The sequence below is a fragment of the Gracilinanus agilis genome, chromosome 4 (assembly GCF_016433145.1).
Source record: "Gracilinanus agilis isolate LMUSP501 chromosome 4, AgileGrace, whole genome shotgun sequence".
NCBI lineage: Eukaryota > Metazoa > Chordata > Mammalia > Didelphimorphia > Didelphidae > Gracilinanus > Gracilinanus agilis.
In genome coordinates, this window is record NC_058133.1 from 204325454 (window position 1) to 204347330 (window position 21877).

General features: G+C 37.9%; 1 protein-coding gene across 2 annotated transcripts in view; it reads left to right on the forward strand.

Annotated features, from left to right (window-relative positions):
• The first annotated feature begins 14 nt into the window (after window positions 1–14).
• Window positions 15–21877, forward strand: part of TLK2 (tousled like kinase 2) — a 153861-nt gene continuing 131998 nt past the window's right edge. For both annotated transcript variants that reach the window (XM_044674187.1, XM_044674188.1), the window contains exons 1-2: window positions 15–161; window positions 2040–2122. In XM_044674187.1, the coding sequence (XP_044530122.1) occupies window positions 2042–2122 (81 nt within the window). In that variant the 5' untranslated portion in view covers window positions 15–161; window positions 2040–2041. The remainder of the gene's footprint in view (window positions 162–2039; window positions 2123–21877) is intronic.

A 21877-nucleotide genomic window follows, 5' to 3' on the forward strand; every position in this document is an offset into this window, starting at 1 on the left:
GCCCGGCGCCGGCGGCGGCTGCCCGGGCGGGGGGTTGCGGCGCTCAGGAGAGGCCCCGGCTCCGCCCCGGGCCTGCCCAGGGGAAGAGCGGAGCGGCCCGGAGCCGGGTCGGGTTGGGTCGGGGCCCCTCCAGGGAGGAGCGGCGGCGGCGGCGGCGGCAGGTGAGAGCGCGGCCGAGCCGAGCCCGGGGCGGGGGAAGGCGCCCGGCCGGGGCTGGGGTTGTGGCCGAGGCTGGGCCGGGCGGGCCGGGGCGCTCGTAACCGTCCCCGGGGCCCCTCAGGCGCACATGGATCTGGGAGCTGGGCCCGAGGCTTCCCGGGACGAGGCCCCACAGCAGCCCCGGGTGGTTGCAGCCTGCGGAGCCAAGACATCCTTAGCCTGCAGACCTCACCTCGACCCCCAGGAGCCCGGCCGCTCACTCACTCGGCCTCCTGCCCTGCCCTGCCCTGCCCTGCCTGACAGGTGGGGCCGAAGTTGGGGAAAGTTTGCAGGCGGCTGGCGGCGAGCTCTGCGAGCAGGCCCAGCCAGCGGCTGCGCTGCGAGGCCCTGGGCTGGCGGCGTGCGGGAGGGCTAGGTCTCTGGCCCGGCCCCGGGGCTTAGAGGGACTAGGGCCTTTTTTTTTTTTTTTTTTTTTTTTTTTTTTTTTTAATGTGATTTGACATTAAACGTAGCAACGGCCAAGGCATTATTTTCTAGGCCTGGGCTGGGGATGGGAGTTGGAAAAGATCCGATGGATCTCGTGGTTTGAGAGAAGGATGCAGCCTTTGCGAAACCGGCCTCGGTTATTGGGAAGGGCGAGACTTCGAGGAAGGCCGGTTATTTGAGGGGAGCTCAAAGTCTTTTGTGGTATTTGCCCCCTTGTTTGCCTAGTAGAATTCCGCTACACTTTAATGTGTTTATGCTTGTGTATGTGTAATGGAAAGGGTGCGGTGAAACTTTAATTTTATCTACCATTTCGCTCTCTTGTGGCCTAGGCTTTTTAATCCAGCAAGAGAAGGGAAATGAAACTGGAAGGATGTATATATTGGTTGTTACTGGAAATTGTGGGCATGTTAGATTGCCAAGGGGAGGTTTGAATCATGGGTCCAGTGAACTTTAAAATCAACCCATCACCCTCCTCTTCCCACTCACTCCCCGTTTTGCATCCTCCTAACTGGTTAACTAGGTGTTTGAAGGTGTCAACTATAATAGTGGTACATCTCCCCCCTCCTCCTTTCATTTTGTACCAGAGCTTTCCTGTGGGTCTTATTTGCAGGGGTTAGTCATAGAATATAAATGAATAGATTTGCTAAGAGTAGCTTGTATGCTATTTAGTAATAAGTGCAGTTTTAAATATGGTGTCCTCTTGCCCCTCCCTGCTTGGAAGGAGTGCTAAAAGACAGATGTGTAGAGTCTAGGGAAATATAGTGCTGCAGGGAGTGGTCAGAAAAAAGAGAATTAGAAAAAGGATGGTTTTATGTATGGATATGTATAACTACTTTCACTGGAGGATGATTTTACCATCAGTGCCCCATTACATTAAAAATGAGCAAAGCCTTTTCTCTTGAGACCTCTTCAAAGAAATTATAGTATTATTTAGAGTCGTCTGTGGCTTCTGATTCATTCTATAGTCTTATGACATTGCCATTAATGATTCATATCTTTATCTCATAGGGAAAGAAAAATCCAAAACCACCTACCCAAATTCGTATTTGGTACATGTTTTCTTGGGGGTGGGGTGGGGCAAAACCCTTATTTCCTATTTTGCTCCTGCTTTTTACAACTCATAAGAAGTGAGATCTTTGTATTTTGATAGTTTGTTTCTCAGATTCAGGGGTAAATAAGACATTCTGAAAGTTGTAAAAGAGAACTTCTAAATAGCATTTTGTTTTCTTTATAGCTAATAAAATGTATTGCTTAATGTGTGCTGTATTAAATTTGGGGGGAGAGGTTTCACTTGACCATTCAGTGATAAAGTCACTATTGAATTTTGTCAAAATAATTTTTTTTCCATTTTGAAGTTTTCATATTCTCACATCTTTTTTTTCCCTTTCCAATAGAAATGATGGAAGAATTGCATAGCTTGGACCCAAGGCGGCAAGAACTGTTAGAGGCCAGGTTCACTGGAGTAGGTGTTAGTAAGGTGAGTAAAAGTGATGCTAAATGAACACATTTCCTAGTCTAAGTTAAACTCTGATTTTATTTATATATAGTGAATCAGAATGATCTACCTACTTGAAAACAGTTTAGTTAGACCATAGTCATGGTTCTTTGTGGTTCTTTGTCTCTGCTAGTCACTGGCATACTTTTTGTAAATCACTCAATTTCTTTTGCACCGTTTTGGTTTTTTTTTTTAATAATTCCCATACTTGTTGTCAGGTTTAACTTCATATTTGTCAAGCTTTTTTGTTTTTTCTTGGAGAAAATATTATCAACCATATAGTAGTATCATGGTACATTGTAGTTCTTAAACTTTCTAGTTTGAAACTTTCCATGCATTGAAATTCTGCATATCCTAAGTTTGCAAAAATTCCCACTCAATATAGCAGATTTCCTTTTAGTTGTCTAGTATCCAGCCAACTTTGTCACTCAAATATTGCTTTTCTTTAGGGAGTTTGAAGAACAGAATGAGATTAGGAACTGGAATGTGTGTTGGTTTGAGTAACATGTATTTCAGTACATATTCATAAATTTAAAACATTTTTAAATGTGGATCACCATGTTGTAGGCCATTCTTTGCTTTAGTAGATCAGCTTTTGTCATGGGTAGTATCAAGGATCATTGGACATGTATCATAACTGGTTTGGTGAATTGATTGTACAAAACAAACCTATTTAAGATTAAACTTTGAGAACTCTTTATTAAGGTAGAAGGTGTTCTCCAGGGTTTGGTTCTCCAGGCTTTAATGTGCATCTATGTATATACATCTTCTTTACAAGTTTGGTTCTGGTGGTAGATGATTAGGCTTGATGGACTTAGTGCAGACTTTTTAGTTCTTATCTTTAGGGATTATTGGCATTCAAAGCCACTTTTCTTAATTTTTATGACAATCCGAAGAAGCTATAGATTTAAACTTTGTGTTGTCAAGTTGTACATGCTGATTATTATTAGTAAATGTAATTAGGGTGTTCTCTGTGGCTTCAGCTAAGAATTCTTTCTTTGGAGGAAAAAAAACTCTTTACCTTTCATCTTAGAATCAGTACTGGTTCCAAGGCAAAAGAGTGGTTGGAGCTAGGCATTTATGGTTAAGTGACTTGCACAGGGTCACTAAGCTAAGAAGTATGAGGCTAAATTTGAACCTTTCTGTCTCCAGGCCTGGCTCTCTTATCTACTGAGCCATCTAGTTGTCCCTTCAGCTAAGATTTCCATGAGAGAGTTTTCTATTGGGAAAATATATTTTGGTATAGTTGAATACTCAAAGAACATTTTGATTTAGAAAACTATATATATCCAGTTTCTTGCTTTAATGTTCTTATGTAGAATAAGGTTCCTAGATGTTAATATAATGTAATTTTATGTCCAAATTGTTTGGGGTTTTACACATTGGACTTTGTTGTCACTGATATTAAGAAGTAGAATGATATTTTGGTAAGGAGCTTTGGATTGGTATTTTAAGTAGTTAGATCAGTTTTGCTTTTGGAAAGAGCTTGGCAGTTGACTATTTATGGCTGAATATATCACTCCAGGCCAAAATGCTCTTCCCTGGCTACCACTTCCTTTCGAGTATGGTGTATTCTACTAGAATGTAAGCTCCTTGATGTCTGAGACTGTCCCATTTTTTATATTTGCATCTCTAGAATTTGATGAACATTGTATATCCCCCATAGTAGGTACTTTTTTTGATTCATTGATTCATTCTTAGCTGTACTGCCTTCTACCTGTGTAGCATCTTAATCAGTCATTTAACTTTCTGTTTCTTATCTTTAAAATAAGAACATTGGAATATTGCACAGTAGAAAAAAACATGATAGAAAATCACAAGTTCTATTCTGGAGGAAGAGGGAAAGATAGATGATTTATTAGGAGTGTTAAATTACATATTTTTGAGAGAATTGTGAAATAATTCATAATAAGAACAGGTATTTATGTTAAAAGTATATATTTTTTGGGAAAAGTACATTTAGGACATCAAATTAGATAATATGTGTGAAGTGTTTTGTTGCCACTTTGTAAACTTGAAAGCTCTATATAAATGAGAGTTATTGTTATTCTTCACTTAACTTAGTTTCTCCATCTGTAAAAGAAGAGATTGAACTACTAGATGGTCTCTCTTCCAGCTTTAATCTGTTATACTGTGACTAGTTGAGGTCTGAGATGCCTTTCAATTTTAGATTCCGTGATTTGTCCTTCACTGTTTGAACTTTTCACATTGATAATGTCTATATCTTTGTGTATTGGGGATTATGAAGGAGGAGATGGAAGAGGAATGATAGTTTCAATGCCCAAGAAAACTTAAGGTAGTAATAGCCTTCCAGCTTTGCAAAATGGGAAGTTTTGCTTTGGTATTTCTGTGCAAAGGGAAGAAACCCTGATTGTTTTTTACCACTAGTTTTATATAATTTTATTATTTCCAAATAAAACTATATTGATTGAAAGGAATGATGTTTTGAAAGGAGCAGATAGAAAGGCTTGTGGTAACAGGGAAACTGAAAGAAACTTGGATAAATTGTTTCTTTAGAATAGATCGAATTAGAACAAAACTTCCATTTTGTAGTAGCTTTCAGCCTCTTTTACCTGCTATTAATGTCATTGTAGTCCTTACATGCCCTTATTTGAGGTGAAGAAAGGAAAACCGGAATGAAGAAGATGCTTTTTTGGAAAATGTATTCCCTAACTTAAATTTCCTGACTGGAGTACAGTATCCTCATAATCATGATTTTTTGAGGTACTATGGTAGATTACAGTTTTTCAAAGGCCTGAGACAGGTTTTACTTGCATATTTAGAAAATAGAGGTTCTTCCCTGAATTAGTGCCATCTAGTGGGATTGGCACAACCTCTTGGACTGTTTCTGTTTTTTAACTGTTCATGACTATGTATGCACTTTCTGATGTCCGTAGAAGGAAGAAAGTAAATGCCCATGTCAGAGGTTCAAATTAGATAGGTGTTTAAATTGCTAGTCATTATAGCTCTTTAATCATAACACTTTTTTGATTGGGGACAGGGCACAATTGAATTGGATATACTTTACAAAAACAAAATGACCAAACATATATGTCCATTGTACTTATTCAAGTTTTTTCATGGTTCTTCACTTTCCATAGACACTTGGAATAGTATTCAGTTACTCTGATATCTGTGCCATACTGACTCATTACTACAGCTAATCTAAAATATTTTATATTTGTTTTTGGGATGGACTGTATACACATTTATAAATAAAGATGAAGACTGGACCTGTGATTTCTTTGGTATAAAGGAGTCTCTGGAGAGGAAACTCCCAATGGTTGTTGATTTGTGCTCTGTAACTAATAGTTTTAGAGTTGCCTAGAGCACTGGCAGGCTAAATGATTTTTTTCAGGCTCATAATAATACCTGTGTGATGGGACTTGAATGCATTTCCTCCTAGCTTTGAGACAAAACTATACATTGTACTATGTTTCCTTTCTCTAAATTAAAGATGGATTTCCTGAATGGAGACTGGTTGATGGTAATAGTGTAGATAACTTTCTGAGTGGTCTAGGAGCAGCTCTGGGGGTTAAAATTTTCTTCTTGTAATGGGTTAACATGAGGTGGAATTCTATTTTACTTTTTTAAGAGTGCCTAAAACCACTGTTTTTCTTTCTTTCTTTTTTTTTTTTTTAAACCCTTACCTTCTGTCTTGGAGTATTGTGTATTGGATCCAAGGCAGAAGAGTGTCAAGGGTAGGCAATGGGGGTAAAGTGACTTGCCCAGGGTCACACAGCTGGGAAGGGTCTGAGGCCACATTTGAACCTAGGACCTCCCGTCTCTAGGCCTGGTTCTCAATCCACTGAGCTACCCAGCTGCCCCCAAAACCACTGTTTTTCAAAGTAAATCAGTTAAAACATTTCCTCATTTTTTCACTTGGACATGTGAGACACATCTCACTTTTTTTAAAGTATTGCTTGTAGTAACTCATCAAGTATATAATCTATATAGATAATAGGAAGTATTTTGCATGTTTATAATGCTTTTATGTATTCTTATGCATCATAGATACGGTCTTTTTTGGTGTCTCCTCTTCTTTCCATAATGAAAAGTACAGGTTAGTCTTTGTTTTGGGGTTTTTAGTAGGGAAATATTCTACTGAAGCAAATTAGCAAATGTTGTGTCTTAGAGGTTTTCTGTGGGCACTGATAGGTTAAGAGGCTGGCTAAGGTCACATAATCAAGAAAAGAAATGTTTTAGACATCCATCTCTTATAAAGATGGGAAAAGGCTTCTTTTGCGGGGGGGTGGGGGGTTCTAATTGCCATTTAGGACTATGGTTTATTGACATTTGATCTTTTAGAGCTTGTAAGACTTGCTGTGTAGAAAAGTATAGATACTAGTAGTGAATGAGTGCATATTGGGAATTAGTTGCATTAATTATACATTGTTAATTGTTTAATATGGAAGTACTGGTTACAATTTATCATAAATTTAGATGTAAAGTATCTTTCATTTGATAAATGATTACAAAACAGTTTGCAGGTAAAAATTCTAAGTAACAGGAATTTAAAATGTATAATAGTCTCTATTCTAGTGATTTTTTTTTTAAGGAATTGTACTCCTAGATTTGTTAAACTTATCCCGAAGGCCTTAGACTTATACTTTTTCTGTGCTCCCTTACTTTGTTTAATACTTATCTAGAAGAGAGAAGAAAGCCTCTTGCTATCTTCAGGGAGTTTTAGGCTCATGCTCCCTTTTGAGGATGAATGTCCCATTCATAAGATACTTTGTTTATTTACTCCTCTCTCAGTCCTGGTGATGCAGCAAAATCCATTCATGTCCCCCGCTATTATACCCCATTCTTTTATGTCCAACTATTTTAGTCTTATCCTTCACAAGTTCCAATCCAAACTCTGCCCATTTCTTTCACTATGTTCTCTGGAACCTTCTTGTTCTGTCATTAACACACTTTTCTTCTTTGTAGAGGGTTTTCCTCACATGTTTTGTTCATCTTCTGGAACTCTGGATGATTTGGCTCCTTCCAGAAGATCTTAAATAGCTTTGATGGCAGTCTTTTCCAGCAGTGGATACATCTTTTAAATTTTCTCCTTCCTCATTTATACTTCTCCAAGATACTGGACTAGGAAGAGGCTCACTACTGTCACTTCCAGATTTTTGTTGCTGCTGTTACTTAGCAACTTATCTTCCTTGAAGGTATATTTCTTTAATATCAGGTCATGCTCAGAATCTTCACCTCAACCCCCCCCCCCCCCCTTGCTCTTTGTCTAGGGCAGTGATGGGCAAACTATGGCCCTTGGGCCAGATTCGGCCCCTTGAAATGTTTTATCCCAGCACTACATTATTCCTAATCCGATGAATACATTGAGTAGGATACAATACAATGAGTAGGATACAATACAATGAAAGAGTTGCCTTAGAAACAGACTGACAGATGAGCATTTCCTTTCCTTTGGCCCCCTCTTTAAAAAGTTTGCCCATCACTGGTCTAGAAGATTTCAATATACACATTCATAATCCCTCATACATTATGATTTACTAATTCATCAATTTCTTTTTTTTTTTTAAAACCCTTACCTTCCATCTTGGAGTCAATACTGTGTATTGGCTCCAAGGCAGAAGAGTGGTAAGGGTAGGCAATGGGGGTAAAGTGACTTTCCCAGAGTCACAGCTAGGAAGTGTCTGAGGCTGGATTTGAATCTAGGCCCTCCCATCTCTAGGCCTGGCTCTCAATCCACTGAGCTACCCAGCTGCCCCCTAATTCATCAATTTCTTCAACTTCCATGATCTGCACCAATCTTCTCCTTCATCTACATAGTGATGTTACTGACACTCACAAGTGTTATAATTCAGTGATACAGAATTCAGAAATTCCTCTGTCCGACTTTATTAATTTATTATTCTTTCTTTCCTCTTTCTTCTGGTATTTTATTGGTCTTAAATCTCTTTGGCCTCACTGTGGCCTCTGCATTCCCTCCAGTGTTCAATGCTTTTACCAAGCTATCATCTCCTTCCCACTCACTTCATTTGCTTCCCTTTCCAGTTTAAAAAAAAAATCATCTGAATTTTATGGACAACTTTAATTTTTACATTACATTACATACTTATCCCTTCCCTACCCAGTAAGCCATCTTTTGATTTTAAAAAGGAGGGGAAAAAAGCAGTTCTGTAGAGCTTCTATCTAACATATCAACAGTCTAAGACTGTATATAAATTTCACAAACTTTAGACCCTTACCTTTGCAAAGAAGAGAAGAATGTGCCTTTTTTCAGTTCTTTTCCAGGGCTAACCTTTGTCATAATAATTATGGTGTTTAGTTTTTTTGTTCTTTTCTTTTACATTGTTGTATTTGTTGCCTGGTTTTGCTTACTTTACCATGTATCAGTTCATATAAATCTTCCCGGGCTTTTGAATTCTTTCTGTTCATTGTTTATTATGGTACAGTAAGAATAGGTACCGAATGAGGTATATAAATATGATGAAAATAGTTGAGATTTGGCCATAGTGAGTTGCTGGCCTCAGAATCAGAAATATGTGGATTCAGTTTCTGCCTTTGATACATATGGGATGTTTTTAACATAGAGGATAGCGAGCTGGAATATACCCACTTTATGACCCTGGGTAAGTCATAGAACGCCTTAGTCCTAGGTAACTCTCTTGAGATTATAAATTATAGAGTAGTAGATGCTATTCTGCATTGACAGAGGTAGTTCCTTATACCAGTCAAACTTAAATAGAACTGGATTCCAGTGGTCAAATATTGACTTAGAAAACTACAAATTAACATCAATATTGTAGTATATATGTATATATATTTTTAAATTTTAAACCCTTAACTTCTGTGTATTGACTTATAGGTGGAAGATTGGTAAGGGTAGGCAATGGGGGCCAAGTGACTTGCCCAGGGTCACACAGCTGGGAAGTGTCTGAGGCCGGATTTGAACCTAGGACCTCCTGTCTTTAGGCCTGGCTCTCAATCCACTGAGCTACCCAGCTGCCCCCCTGTAGTATATATTTTGCTAAAAATTTTCTAATTGCTTTTTTTTTTTTTTAACCCTTGTACTTCGGTGTATTGTCTCATAGGTGGAAGAGTGGTAAGGGTGGGCAATGGGGGTCAAGTGACTTGCCCAGGGTCACACAGCTGGGAAGTGGCTGAGGCCGGGTTTGAACCTAGGACCTCCTGTCTCTAGGCCTGACTCACTCCACTGAGCTACCCAGCTGCTCCACTTTTTTTTTTTTAAGACTCTTACTTTCCATCTTAGAATCAATACTGTGTATTGGTTCTAAGGCAGAAGAGTGGTAAGGGCTAGGCAGTGGGGGTCAAGTGACTTGCCCAGGGTCTCACAGCTAAGAAGTGTCAAATTTGAACCCAGGACTTCCCATCTCTGGGCCTCTCAATAATCCACTTAGCTACCCAGCTGCCCCCTCCAATTACTTTTTAATTTGGTTGGGTAAACATCTTTTGACACCTGCCTTATACTCAATTATAGTTCTGGTGCACAACAAAATAATGAATGTACTGCAATTTGTTTAACCATTTCACAGTTGATGGACACCTACTTTATTTCTAATTCTTTGCTACCACAGAAAGTGTTGCTATGAGTATTTTGGTATATAAGTGAGGATGCTGTATCAAAAAAGGTATGGACATTTTAGTTACTTTATTAAAAGCATAATTCAATTTGTTTTCCATAATGGTTAGACCAGATCATAACTTCGTTTAGAAGTGTTTTAGGATAATACTTGTCCTAATATGTCAGTCTTATCATTTTTTTTTAAACCCTTAACTTCTGTGTATTGACTTATAGGTGGAAGAGTGGTAAGGGTAGGCAATGGGGGTCAAGTGACTTGCCCAGGGTCACACAGCTGGGAAGTGTCTGAGGCCAGATTTGAACCTAGGACCTCCTGTCTCTAGGCCTGACTCTCACTCCACTGAGCTACCCAGTTGCCCCCAAGTCTTATCATTTTTGCTAACTTATTATGCTGTGATGATAAAACCTCAGAGTTGTTTTTACATTTTTAAAATTAGTTATTGGAAGTAATCTTTCAATAGTTTGTAGTCATTTTTCGAGAATTCTTTTTGAACAGAATGATTCTTAGTGTTATACATATTTATTCCCTTTATGTCTGAAATATCAGATCCTAATCAAGTATTTGATACAAATATGGTTTCCCTCTTTACCTAGTTGAATTGATTTTGTTTGTGTAAAAGCTTTTTATTATCATGTAATGTAAATGATTTGTTTTGTCATTTCTATCCCATGTTTGAAAAATAATTCTTCCTCTAGTCATAGTTGTGAATGGTAATTTATCTCATTCTTATCTAATTATTAGAGTGGGAGGGACTAGGTAGTTGGAATTAAGTGACTTGCTCAGGGTCATACAGCTAGGAAGTGTCTGAGACTGGATTTGAACTCAAGTTCTACTGACCCCAGGTCTGGTACTCTGCTGTGCTGCCTAGCTGGCCATCTTCTAATTATTTTTATGGTGTGACCTGTTCCTAATTGACATCCCAATTCCAGTGAGGCTGTTGAACATGTTCTTTTAAGCTCCTTATACCCCCCACTTTTCTTTCTTTCCATTTCTCCATTTCTCAGTAGAGGACCTTACCTCATACTTGACTGAGGAAAATAGAAGCCATTCACAGTGAGCTCCTTCTTCCCTTTCTGCAATTCAGAATCAAATCATCCTCCATCCTCTCTGTCAGAGGTAGAGATTCTCACTAAGGACCATCACTTGTACTCTTGATCTCATCTCTTTTAGATTCCCTGCAGTCACCTCTCTTCAAACTTCTGCCTCCATCTTAGGTACTAGTTCCTTTCTGCTTGCAAACCTGCCCAGGTGTCCCCACTGTGTTAAAAAAAAAAAAATCCTTCTCTGCCATTTCGTTTAGCTGCTGTTTATATTCCTCTTCCCTTTTACAGCCAAATTCCTAGAAAAAAATTACATTTTTGTTGCCTCTACTTCTCTCTTTTCTTCTCACTTCTCAGTCCTTTGCTATCTGGCTTTCAGTTTCATCACTCAATTGAAATTGCTCTCTCCAAAGTTACTAATGATTTCTTAATTGCCCAGTGAATGGCTTTTTCTCAATATCTTATCTTTTTTTAGTACATTTTTATTGATATCTTTTGTTTTAAAGTTACTTTCTGTTTGAACTGTGCTTAAAAGAACCATTTCTCATATTAAAGAATTTTTAAAGTTCAGCAAAACTTAAGACATTAAAAAGGCTAATATTATATATGGTTATTTCACATGAAGCTTCTCTAAAACTTTAATAAGAATGGGAAGGATAGATTTATCTTCTCATATTTCTTTGTAATTTCAAAATATTTACTTTTGAATTTTTTATGGTTCTTTCCATTTACTTTTTTAGAATTGTGTATATTGTTTTGTTGGTTTTGCTTACTTCATTTTGCATCAATTGACATATTTTCTCATGTAGTCATCATATTCACTTTTTCTTTTATCACAGCCATCTCTGTCAGTGAACACTTATTTTGTTTCCAGTTACTTGCTAATATAAAAAGTGCTCTATAAATATTTTGTTGTATATGGAATCTTTCTGTCATTGAGCTTTGGGGTATGGACCTAGAAGTATGGGATCTTAAGGTCTAAATGTATGGACATTTTAGTCACTCTGCATAATTACAAATTGTTTTCTAGAATAGTTAGAGCAATTCACAGCTTTACCAAAAATTCATCAGTGTTCCCATCTTTCTTCACCCCTCTAATATTGACTATTCCTATTATTTTGACATCTTTGCCAACTAGTTGGATGAGAGATAAGACCTTAGGGTTGTTTTGATTTGCATTTCTCTTATTATTAGTGATTTAGAATATCCTTTTATGTTGTGGTTTGCAGTTTTTTTTGAGGACTGTATATTCTTGGCTATTTATCTTATTGGGAAAAGATTTTTGGTTTTTTTAATAGATCTGTTCACTACTATATTAGATTAGATATCATACCTGTATCAGCTTGATCCAATGATTTTTTTTTTTTTTTTTACATTTTTAAACCCTTAACTTCTGTGTATTGGCTCCTAGGTGGAAGAGTGGTAAGGGTGGGCAATGGGGGTCAAGTGACTTGCCCAGGGTCACAGAGCTGGGAAGTGTCTGAGGCCGGATTTGAACCTAGGACCTCCCGGTCTCTAGGCCTGGTTCTCAATCCACTGAGCTACCCAGCTGCCCCCTGATCCAATGCTTTTTGATTGAATGGTTCTCTCCTTATTCTAGTTGCATTAATTCTGTTTCTGCAAAAGATTTTCAGTTTCTTTCTTTCTTTTTTTTTTTAAATCCTTACCTTCTGTCTTGAAGTCAATACTGTGTATTGGCTCCATGGCAGAAGAGTGGTAAGGGCTAGGCAATGGGGGTCAAGTGACTTGCCCAGGGTCACACAGCTGGGAAGTGTCTAAGGCCAGATTTGAACTTAGGACTTCCCATCTCTAGGCTTAGCTCTCAATCCAATGAGCTACCCAGCTGCCCCCTTTTCAGTTTCATGTAATTGGAAATTAAATTTTTATCTATTTTTTATTTGCATAAGAATTTGCCCTCTATCCATGTTTGTGAAAGTTATTTGATTTCTCTTTTGATTTTTAATGGTATTGCCATTCTTAATATTTAGGTATTGTTTCTGTTTTAAATTTATTGTGGCATATGGTATAAGATATTTGTCTAAGCCTAATTTTTGCCAGATTGCTTTCTAGTTTCCCTCATAGTTCTTGTTTTTTCCTTGGTAAACTTATGTTTTCTAGTTTATCAAACACTGAGATACTGCTTTTAATCATTTTGGTTGTTCCCTTGCCTAATTTGTTCCATTGATCTGTTTTTCTGTTTTATAATCAAAATAAAATAGCTTTAATGATTACTGTTTTGTACTATAGTTTGATGTCCCATGTGCCACTTCTACTTTTATCTTTTATTTTTTCCATTCGTTCTCTTGATATTCTAGATTTTTTCCCACCAAATGAATTGTTATTATTTTGTCTAACTCTCTGAAGAATCTGTAAATTAACTTGAATATTGTAATATTGCCCTGCCCAGTTTAGAGCACTGTCAGTCCTTGTCTTTTTTGATCTCTGTAGCATTTGGCACTTTGTTGACCTTTTTTTCTTCTGGGTTTTTATAATATTATACTTTCTTAGTTTTTTGGCCCACCATTTCTTTTCCCTTGTTGCTGAGTCATCATACGTATCACTTCAATTGTGGGTATACCTCAGTGCTCTCTTCTGGGTCCTCTTGTCTTCTCTCTTTCTTTTGGTGATCTCATTAGTTCTCTTGTATTCAGTTATCTCTAAGTAGATGACTCCTTGTTATATATATCCTGCTATCTGGAGCTCTTGTCCTACATCACCTACAGCCAATTGGGCATTTCCCACTGGTAGACATCTCAGATATACCTGTCCCAGACAATTCGTTATCTTTTAGAGCATCATTATTTTTCTAATTATTCAGGTTTGCAAGCTCTAAGAACTTTCACATCTGCCCTTTTCTTGCCACTCATGCTTTCCACCTAGTTTGGGCCTAGTTATCTTGCACCTGGACTGAACACTCTTCTGATTGGTTTCATGTCTCCAGTTATCACCACTCTAGACCTTCTTCCACAAAGCTCCCAAGGTGCTGTTCCTAAAGCACAGGTCCTCATAAACAACATTTAATCTCCATTCTCTATGCTTTTGTACCTCTTCCTCATCTCTACTTCACAAAATATCTTGATCCTTTCACTGCTTAGCCGAAGTGACATTTGCTCTTATTATTAGTGCTCCCTTCTGAAAATTATTTAGGGTTTTGTTTGTATTTACTTATATTTGCCCATGTTTTATCCTTGAGAAAGTGTAAGCTCCTTGAGGGCAGGGACTGTTTCATTTTTGTGTCTCCCATGTCTGTCATTTGCCTGGCATATAAATAATTTTTGGTAGATTGGCTTATCTTGGCATGTTATCAGTGTGCTTTGAAGAATCATGGTGCAGGGGAAAGAGATGAATCTGGATTCAAGAGAACTGATTTCAAATCTAGGCTAGTGTTCTTTCTTGTATCAAGTTACTTAACTTCTTTGTACCTCATTTTATTCATCTGTAAGATGATGGGATGAACTAGATAAACAATTTCCAAGGGCCCTTCCAGATCTTTATTTTTGTTGCTTTATTTCCAGTCACTTGAGAACATATCTGGGTAATCTTTCTTAGTTGGGGAAATGTTTGGAATATCTGCAGGAGTTGGAGGTGTATCAGATGTTCCATTAGTCTCCAAATCCTGGTGAGTCCCCAATTTCCATTACAGAAATCACATTATTAAGAGTTACTGTGTCAAAGAAGTCTTCTTCAGGAAATTTTATGATCAGAGATACACTTAGAACAGTGATGGCGAATCTTTTAGGGATCCTGTGCTGTGCCCCTCAATCCACTGTGCTCATGCCATGCCTCCATTGGGTGACATGGCCCACCCCCTGAATGCAGGCAGTGTCCCACCCGCCCTACATTCAGGGTTTGGGATGGTCTACTGACTTGCCAAGCCAGGGCAGAACTCCACAGTAAAGGTGGAGGGAGGCTGCGGAGCCTCAAGTGCCTCATACCTTTCCCTTGTGTTTGGTAGTGTGGCTGGTTGTGCTCCATCTCTGTGACTGTGGAGGGAGGCTTGAGTGCCATACTCCCTTGTTCAGGATAGGCTGGGCTATTGACTGGCCTAGCCAGGGCTGAGCTCCATGCCCATACCCTCCCCTTGCTGAGCTCCATGCCTATACCCTCTCCTTGCATTTGGAGGCAGGGCCAGGCTGGGTTGCTGGCCGGCCAAGTAAAGGCTGAGCTCTGGGGTGAAGGTGGAGGGAGGCTCAGGATTGCCCCATATCTTACCCTTGTTTTTAGAGTTGGGGCCAGGCTGGGTGTGGGGTGTGTACAAGAGGCTGCTTCAGCCAAAGGTGGAAGTGAGGCTGTGGCCCTGCTGCTCCAACAGAAGGCTGTAAGAGGGAGATTTTGGGTAATATATAGATTTAAGGTGTGGCCACCAGGAATCAGTAATTCAGATTGATTCCATAATTAAAATAGATCCAAATCAGGATCGGGTTTAAGGTAGTTTATTTACAATTAAGAAGGTAAAAGGTAGGGAAATAAAGAGAGGGAGAGGAGAGGGTTAAAAGGCTGATTAAACTAAATTACATGCCACTAGGCCTTAGCAATCAGAGAGACAAGAGCCTACTTAAGGTAGAGTCTGGAAAACGCCAAGGTAGGCCAAGGAAGTCCAAGGAAGTCAGCCTAACTTACCCACATGACCATTCAGAGTGGAAGCAGCCTGAGGTCTTAGCCGAGATCCTTCAGCACCAAATTCAAAGCCAGAACTGCCCCAACAGGAAGTAACCAACATACTTGAAGAGATAGTGTCTCTTGTCACTTCCTGTGGGTCCACCTCTAATTCAAGTGGACAAATGGCAGCCTCTACACTGATTTGGACTGCCCAAAGGGCAGTCCCTTGTTCTTGATTTGTTACTTATTGCCACGTGTGGGTAACTCATCTCCCCTCCCCACTAAGGGAGGTGGGGATGATATCATTTCTTATAGTAGAGTTTTGACTATGAATGGGCCAGAGCTAATTCCATTTACACAGGCAGAGTTGGGGCTCTTGCCCCAGAGCCACTGAGGGTGATTTTGCTCAGTCCTTGAGATGTTGGAGAGAGGATAGAATGCCCCACTTCCTGCATCCAGAGGTGGGGCCAGGCTCCCAGCTGCCCAAGATAGGGGCCTGAGAGGGCCCACAGAGAGGTCTCTGTGAAACAGCTTTGGCATATGTACTATTAAGTTTGCCATCTGTACCATAAGTTTGCCATCATAGACTTAAGCCTCATGTCTAGTCCCTCTGTGGTTTCTAGGCTATAAAAAAGGAAGAAAAGAGTTAAGGATTGGCCTTATGTTTAAAGACACTTCCCATCTTAGAGAAATAACAAGAACAGAGTCATGACAAGAGGAGGAGACCATGGCTCTGACAAGCTGAATGAAGAAAATAATTCTGGCAGTAACTGGAGGGCATAGTTAATAGAAGCAGGAAATGACTTCTGAATTGGCATGACCTTTCCAAATTTTCATAAGTTTGAGACATCTTTCTTTAGTGGGATGTGCGTGTGTGTCTATGTGTGTGAAATTGAAATTCAAGAATTTGGGAGTAAGTAATTTTCTATAATTTAAGACATATATGCTGATTTAGTCAAGATATTTTTATTTCAATGTAGTCAGTACTTCTGGTTCTTTTTTGAGTAGGCCTGTCCTTAGTGCTAATTTCATTTAGATAGTGAATCTGAGCTTTTTAGTATTTGCTAAATTTCTGTAGATCCTTAAACAAAGCACTGATCTTAGAATCACAGCTTAACTGTTTTTTAATTATCTGAAAGTGCTAACAATATGAGAAAAAGCCAATTTATTTCTACTAGTATTTCCAAATAACAAATCTGTTCAAAGAAACCTTTTAGACCAATTTGTAAGTGTTTTTAAGTGTCTTTTCTCCTCTCTACTCCTTTTGTTTGTGATTTCTTTTGTATGATTAGGATTCAGCATGCTTAATTCTTTTTTTTTAAAACCCTTACCATCTGTCTTAGAATCAATACTAAGGTTTAGTTCCAAAGCAGAAGGAGAGGTGAGTGCTAGGACAATTGGTTTAAGTGACTTGCCCAGGATTAGGCATCTAGTAAGTGTCTTGAGACCAGATTTGAACTGAGGACTTCCTGTCTCTAGGCCTAGCTCTCAATTCACTGAGCTACCTAACTGCCCCAGCGTCTTAATTCTTGAAATGGATTTGACCACTAATTCTTATGGTTTAGTTGGCTTGGCAAGCTTATTAAAATGTTAGATTGTCAAGTTGAAGATGGAACCTTAAGGAATTATAACTGCTTTTGGTAAGTAGGTAAGAGGGAGTACAATTGATATAAAATAATAGCTTTCATTGAGCCACATTCCACAGTGTTATAAAAATACATACTTTGAATTTGTAGATTTGTGTTTTGATTGTAACCTTTCATATATGTTCAAATTCACTGAATTCCACAAATATGCATTAATCATAAAGTGAAGGAAGAGTAGTATGCTCAGTGCTTAGTGGGAGTGTTTGAAGATTTAGTTAAGATATGATCTTACCTTTTTGGTCATATTCTGGTAAGGGGCTAAATTACATTTGTAGTCAAGATAGCCAGTTTATATTAAGCGTCTTTTATGTGCTGGGCACTGTGGGTAACATTGGAGGATATAAAGAAGGTCTCTCTTCAAGGAAATCACAATTTAATGGAGGAGATAACATGCAAATAACTGTGTAGAAACATTGTTAATTGTTCCTGATAATTGGGTATCATGGTTTCATAAAAGAGATGGTATTTGAGTTGGGCTATCAAGGATGGATAGAAATCTAGCAGTCTTAAGAAGGGAAGGGAAGGTTTTCCAGGCATAAGGAACAGAAGGAGCAGAGACAGGGAAGTAAGCAAATTAAGGGTGTATTTGGGGAACAAAGCATAATTGAGTTTGGTTGAAGTTTAGAATAAGTGTAAGGAAGAATGAGATAACGTTGAAGCGATAGGATGGTGCCATATTATGGTGCCTATGAATGCCAGGCCAAGGAGTTTGCATTTTACTTAGGAGACAATGGGGAACCAGTTATATAGAAAGGATAGATTGGAGATTATATAATCACAGAAGGTAAGTACTAGAAAAAAGCAGTTTACCGTGGTTTGTAATTCATACATTAGAGAAGTGAAAAATAAAGTAACTTGTCAGATCACATCTGGAGTATTGTGCTCAGTTTGGGGCACTATTATTTTGGAAAGAATGTTGGCAAATTGGAATTTTTCAGAGGAGGATGATCAGAATGGCAAGTGAGAAAGTATATGAGGAGTGGTTGAAGGAACTGGCCATGTCACTTTTAGAAGAAAAGACTTAAATGAGGGTAACATGATCTCTCTCTCTCTCAAGTATTCTACGGGTCTCTTGTATGGAAGAGAGATTAGGGAGATTAAAACATGCATTTATATTTAAAGTTTGCAAAGTGCTTTTTTCCTGTGAGATTCTATAGATATTAGAGTTGAAGAAACTGAGGTCCTGTGATACCAAGTGAACAAGGTCACAATAAATATACAGCATGATTTGAACCCAGTTAATAATAACAATAATATTAACTAGAATTTCTATAGCACCTGATAAATGCCAGGCACTGTTAAATTTCATTTACAGTTATCTCATTTGAATCCCAAAGACAAACCTTGGAGGTAGATTCTCCTTATTCCAAACATCAAGTTCTCTTTACCTTTACTTGAAGCCTAGGCAAAGAGACTCCCCCGCCCCCATAAATTGGAGATGGTTCCTATTAAAATTAGAGGTTGGATTAGATTACCTGAATCTTGGGGTTCCTTTCTTTTTTGAGATTGAATGATTTTATCTGGGCATGGAGTGGGAGATTGTCACTGAAATTGAAGATTATGGAAGAATTTATAGAAGAGATTTGAGTTGGGCAGTTGGGGATGGATAGAAATCCAAGAGTCAAGGAAGGGAAGGAAAGCTCTCTAGGCATAGGGAATAGAATAAGCAGACATAGAGGCAAGGAAATTGAGGGTGTTTTCAGGAACAGAGTATAATTGAGTTTGGCTGAAGTTTACAATAAGTCTAAGGAAGAATGAGATAAGACTGGAGAGGTGGTAGGATGGTGCCATATTGTAGTATCTTTAAATGCCAGGCAAAGGAGTTTGAATTTTATTCAGAAGACAGTAGGGAACCACTTAAAAGTTCTTGAAGAGAGGAATGATGTGACCATGTGTGCGGAGAATTTGGTAGTGTTGTAAAGAATAGATTAATGTGGAGAATGGAAGAACTGTGAATGAAAAGACAGTCAGTGTATATATAGGTAGAAAAGAATAGAGAAGTAAAGGCTAGGGAAGATGTTGTGGAAACAGAATTGACAGGTTTTGGCAATAGATATGAGAGAGAAGGTAAATGTCAAAGATGCAGTGATTCCAGGATTTGAAACCTGGGGAACAGGTTGAATAGTAGTACTGCTCACATTAAGAGCAGTGTCAGTAGATACCTGTGCCTTCTAAACTTTTTCTCTCAGCAGATGTAGGACTAGACTAGCATCAAAAAGACCTAAATTTGAATTCTGCCTTAGACCCTTACTAGTTCCTGTGATGTTGGCAAGTCATTTGATCTCTTTGAATTATAGTTTCTTCATCTGTAGAATGGGGATAATAACGGCACCTATCTCAGAGTTTTTGAATGGGTCAAGTGAGGTAAGGTGTAAAGTGCTTTGCAAACTAAAAGCACTATATAAATACTAGTTATTATTATTAGTGCTTGTACAATTAAGTAACAATTTGTCAGGTCTAAGTAGATATGGATATGGATATGGATTCTGTGTAATGAGATAAAACTACATTCAATTTTCTTTAATGTCTAGGAACTTATTTCCCAGTTTAGGACCCTAGTAAAATTTTCAGTTTTACAGAAAAACAACAACAACAACAACAACAACAACAACAAAAGAGGCCTGGTTTACACTGCTCTAGTAAGGAGAGAATCATTTGGAGGAATTGGGTTGGGAATATTTAATATAGACAGAAGGACTGGGGAGACTAGATAACTTCTTTAAGTATTTGAAATAGCTATCAGGTGGAATAGAGATTAGATTAGTTCTACTTAGCTTCTGGAAGCAGAATTAGGAATCATGGGTAAAAGTGGTAAGAGTTGTCTAAAAGTAAATGTCTTATTTCAGGAAGTTATTATGTTCTTTCTCTTTGGAGGTCTTTTAAGCAAATGTTGATGACTACTTGTTAAGGCTTTATAATAAGGATTCTTTTTTGGATATTTATTGGACTAGATCAGGAGTAGGCAAACTTTTTATATAAAGGGCCAGACAACAAATATTTTAGGTTTTGTGGGCTGAGGCAAAATGGAGGATATAAATTTTCTCTTGATAAAATTCAAAATATAATATGATTTTTTGTAATAGAGGTCTATGAATGAGAAGAATAGAATTCTTTTTTGGGTGACATTTCTTTTAATTGGGGTTCAAAGTTAGTGTTCCCCTATCATCAAAATTAATTGTAATGTGATTTTATGTATTTTTGTCATTGAAAATGTCTTTTCACACAAATACTGCCAAAAACTGTTATCAGTCCACCAGCATATGATTTTAATAAAGTATATTTATTGCTTAGAAGGCATTTATAAAATCCTTTTAGATTTTTCTCTAGGTATTTGTCTTTTAGCATACCATTATATTCATCTATTAGTCACTTTCATTTGAAGGTTAAGTGGAAGCTACTCAGTTACACAGTTAAATATATTTTGAAACACAGAAATTTCTTTTGCACTTGCATCAAGGTCTGAAATGCTTCTAGAACTGTAGTTTGAGCTCAGGAAAATAGATATGCTGCATATTTGTGTAGGAATGGCAATCTCACTTCTTGTTTTAACTTTTGACAGGACAGGAAGTATACAAAACAGCTTGACAGTTTTGTGATTCAAACGTCAATTGTTGAAATACTTTACCACTGTAAAATTTTCATTTAAGTGCTATTTTGCTTTGTAATTTTACTTTAAATTCATTAAGAAATATTATCAAGTCTTAAGCAAAAGCTAATTTCCAGAGCCATTCTGTGTTTGATAATGGTGCTTGAGAGTGGTTCTTCTCTCTCAGAAAAATTTCATCCTTGGGTCTGAACACAAAAAAATTGTAATATCTCTTTTTATCTTTTTTTGTTTTGACACGATGGGTATGTACTAGTAATAAAAAAAAGTCATTGTACAGAGATTCTTGTGGCATTTGAAATACCATTTACGTGAAATTCCCATATACTTAACAGTAACTGCATCACCATAATTTGTAGTGTTTCACTGTTATTTATAATAAACTGAGAAGTGGTGCAAACAGATGTGGCCTTCTGTCCCAAGTACTCAACTCTGTTGGTATAATGCAAAAGCAACCATAGAAGGTAGGTAAACAAATGAGTGTGGTTGCATTCCAAGAAAACTTTATTTAAAATGTAAAATCTGTACAAAAACAGGCACAGTGAGCTGGATTTGGCCCAAGGGACATAGTTTATTGACCCTGAACTAGGTAGTTAGTCGCTGAGGCCTATTTCAACTGTAAAATTCTCTTATTCTTTCAAGTGGTTTTATGGGAAAATGTAATAAACTTGGTTTTGGAAATTTTGTATTTGAGGTGACAGTGAACTTGTCAGATAGAGATGACCTATATAAGCAGCCAGATTTGTGTGTATTCTGGATCTCAGAAGAGAAGACAAGACTGAAGATAAAGTTAAATGGCTACTACATAGGGTGGAGAGATTTAAATTAAGTGAAGTACCAAGTTTGTGGTTATTTAACCAGTTAAGAATAATTGATCCATGAACTCAGCAACTTTTGTTTCTGGCTTGATTCAATCTCTACATCACAATCTTGGTAAACATGCATCATTTGGACCAAATTCCACTTTAAGCTGCTTGTGGCAGCACTTTTTTTTTCCCCCTGAAGTCTATGGGAGTGGCAAAGAAAGGGTAGATCTGAGCCTATTGGGAAGATGTGCTGACTCAATTTTGTTGAAATATAATTTAATTTTAAGAGATAAGAGAACAAAATCAGGATAATTGATTGTTATCTAATCCTGACATCATATTTAAAGCCTGTAAGTTGATTTTATTGTGGTTAAAAACTGGAAAATTAGCTTTTGAGAAGTAATAGTAACAGCCTTGTTTTTAACATTATTGAGGTTTGCAACAGTAACCTTTTTTGCAACAACCTCTGAATTTTAGGCAGTT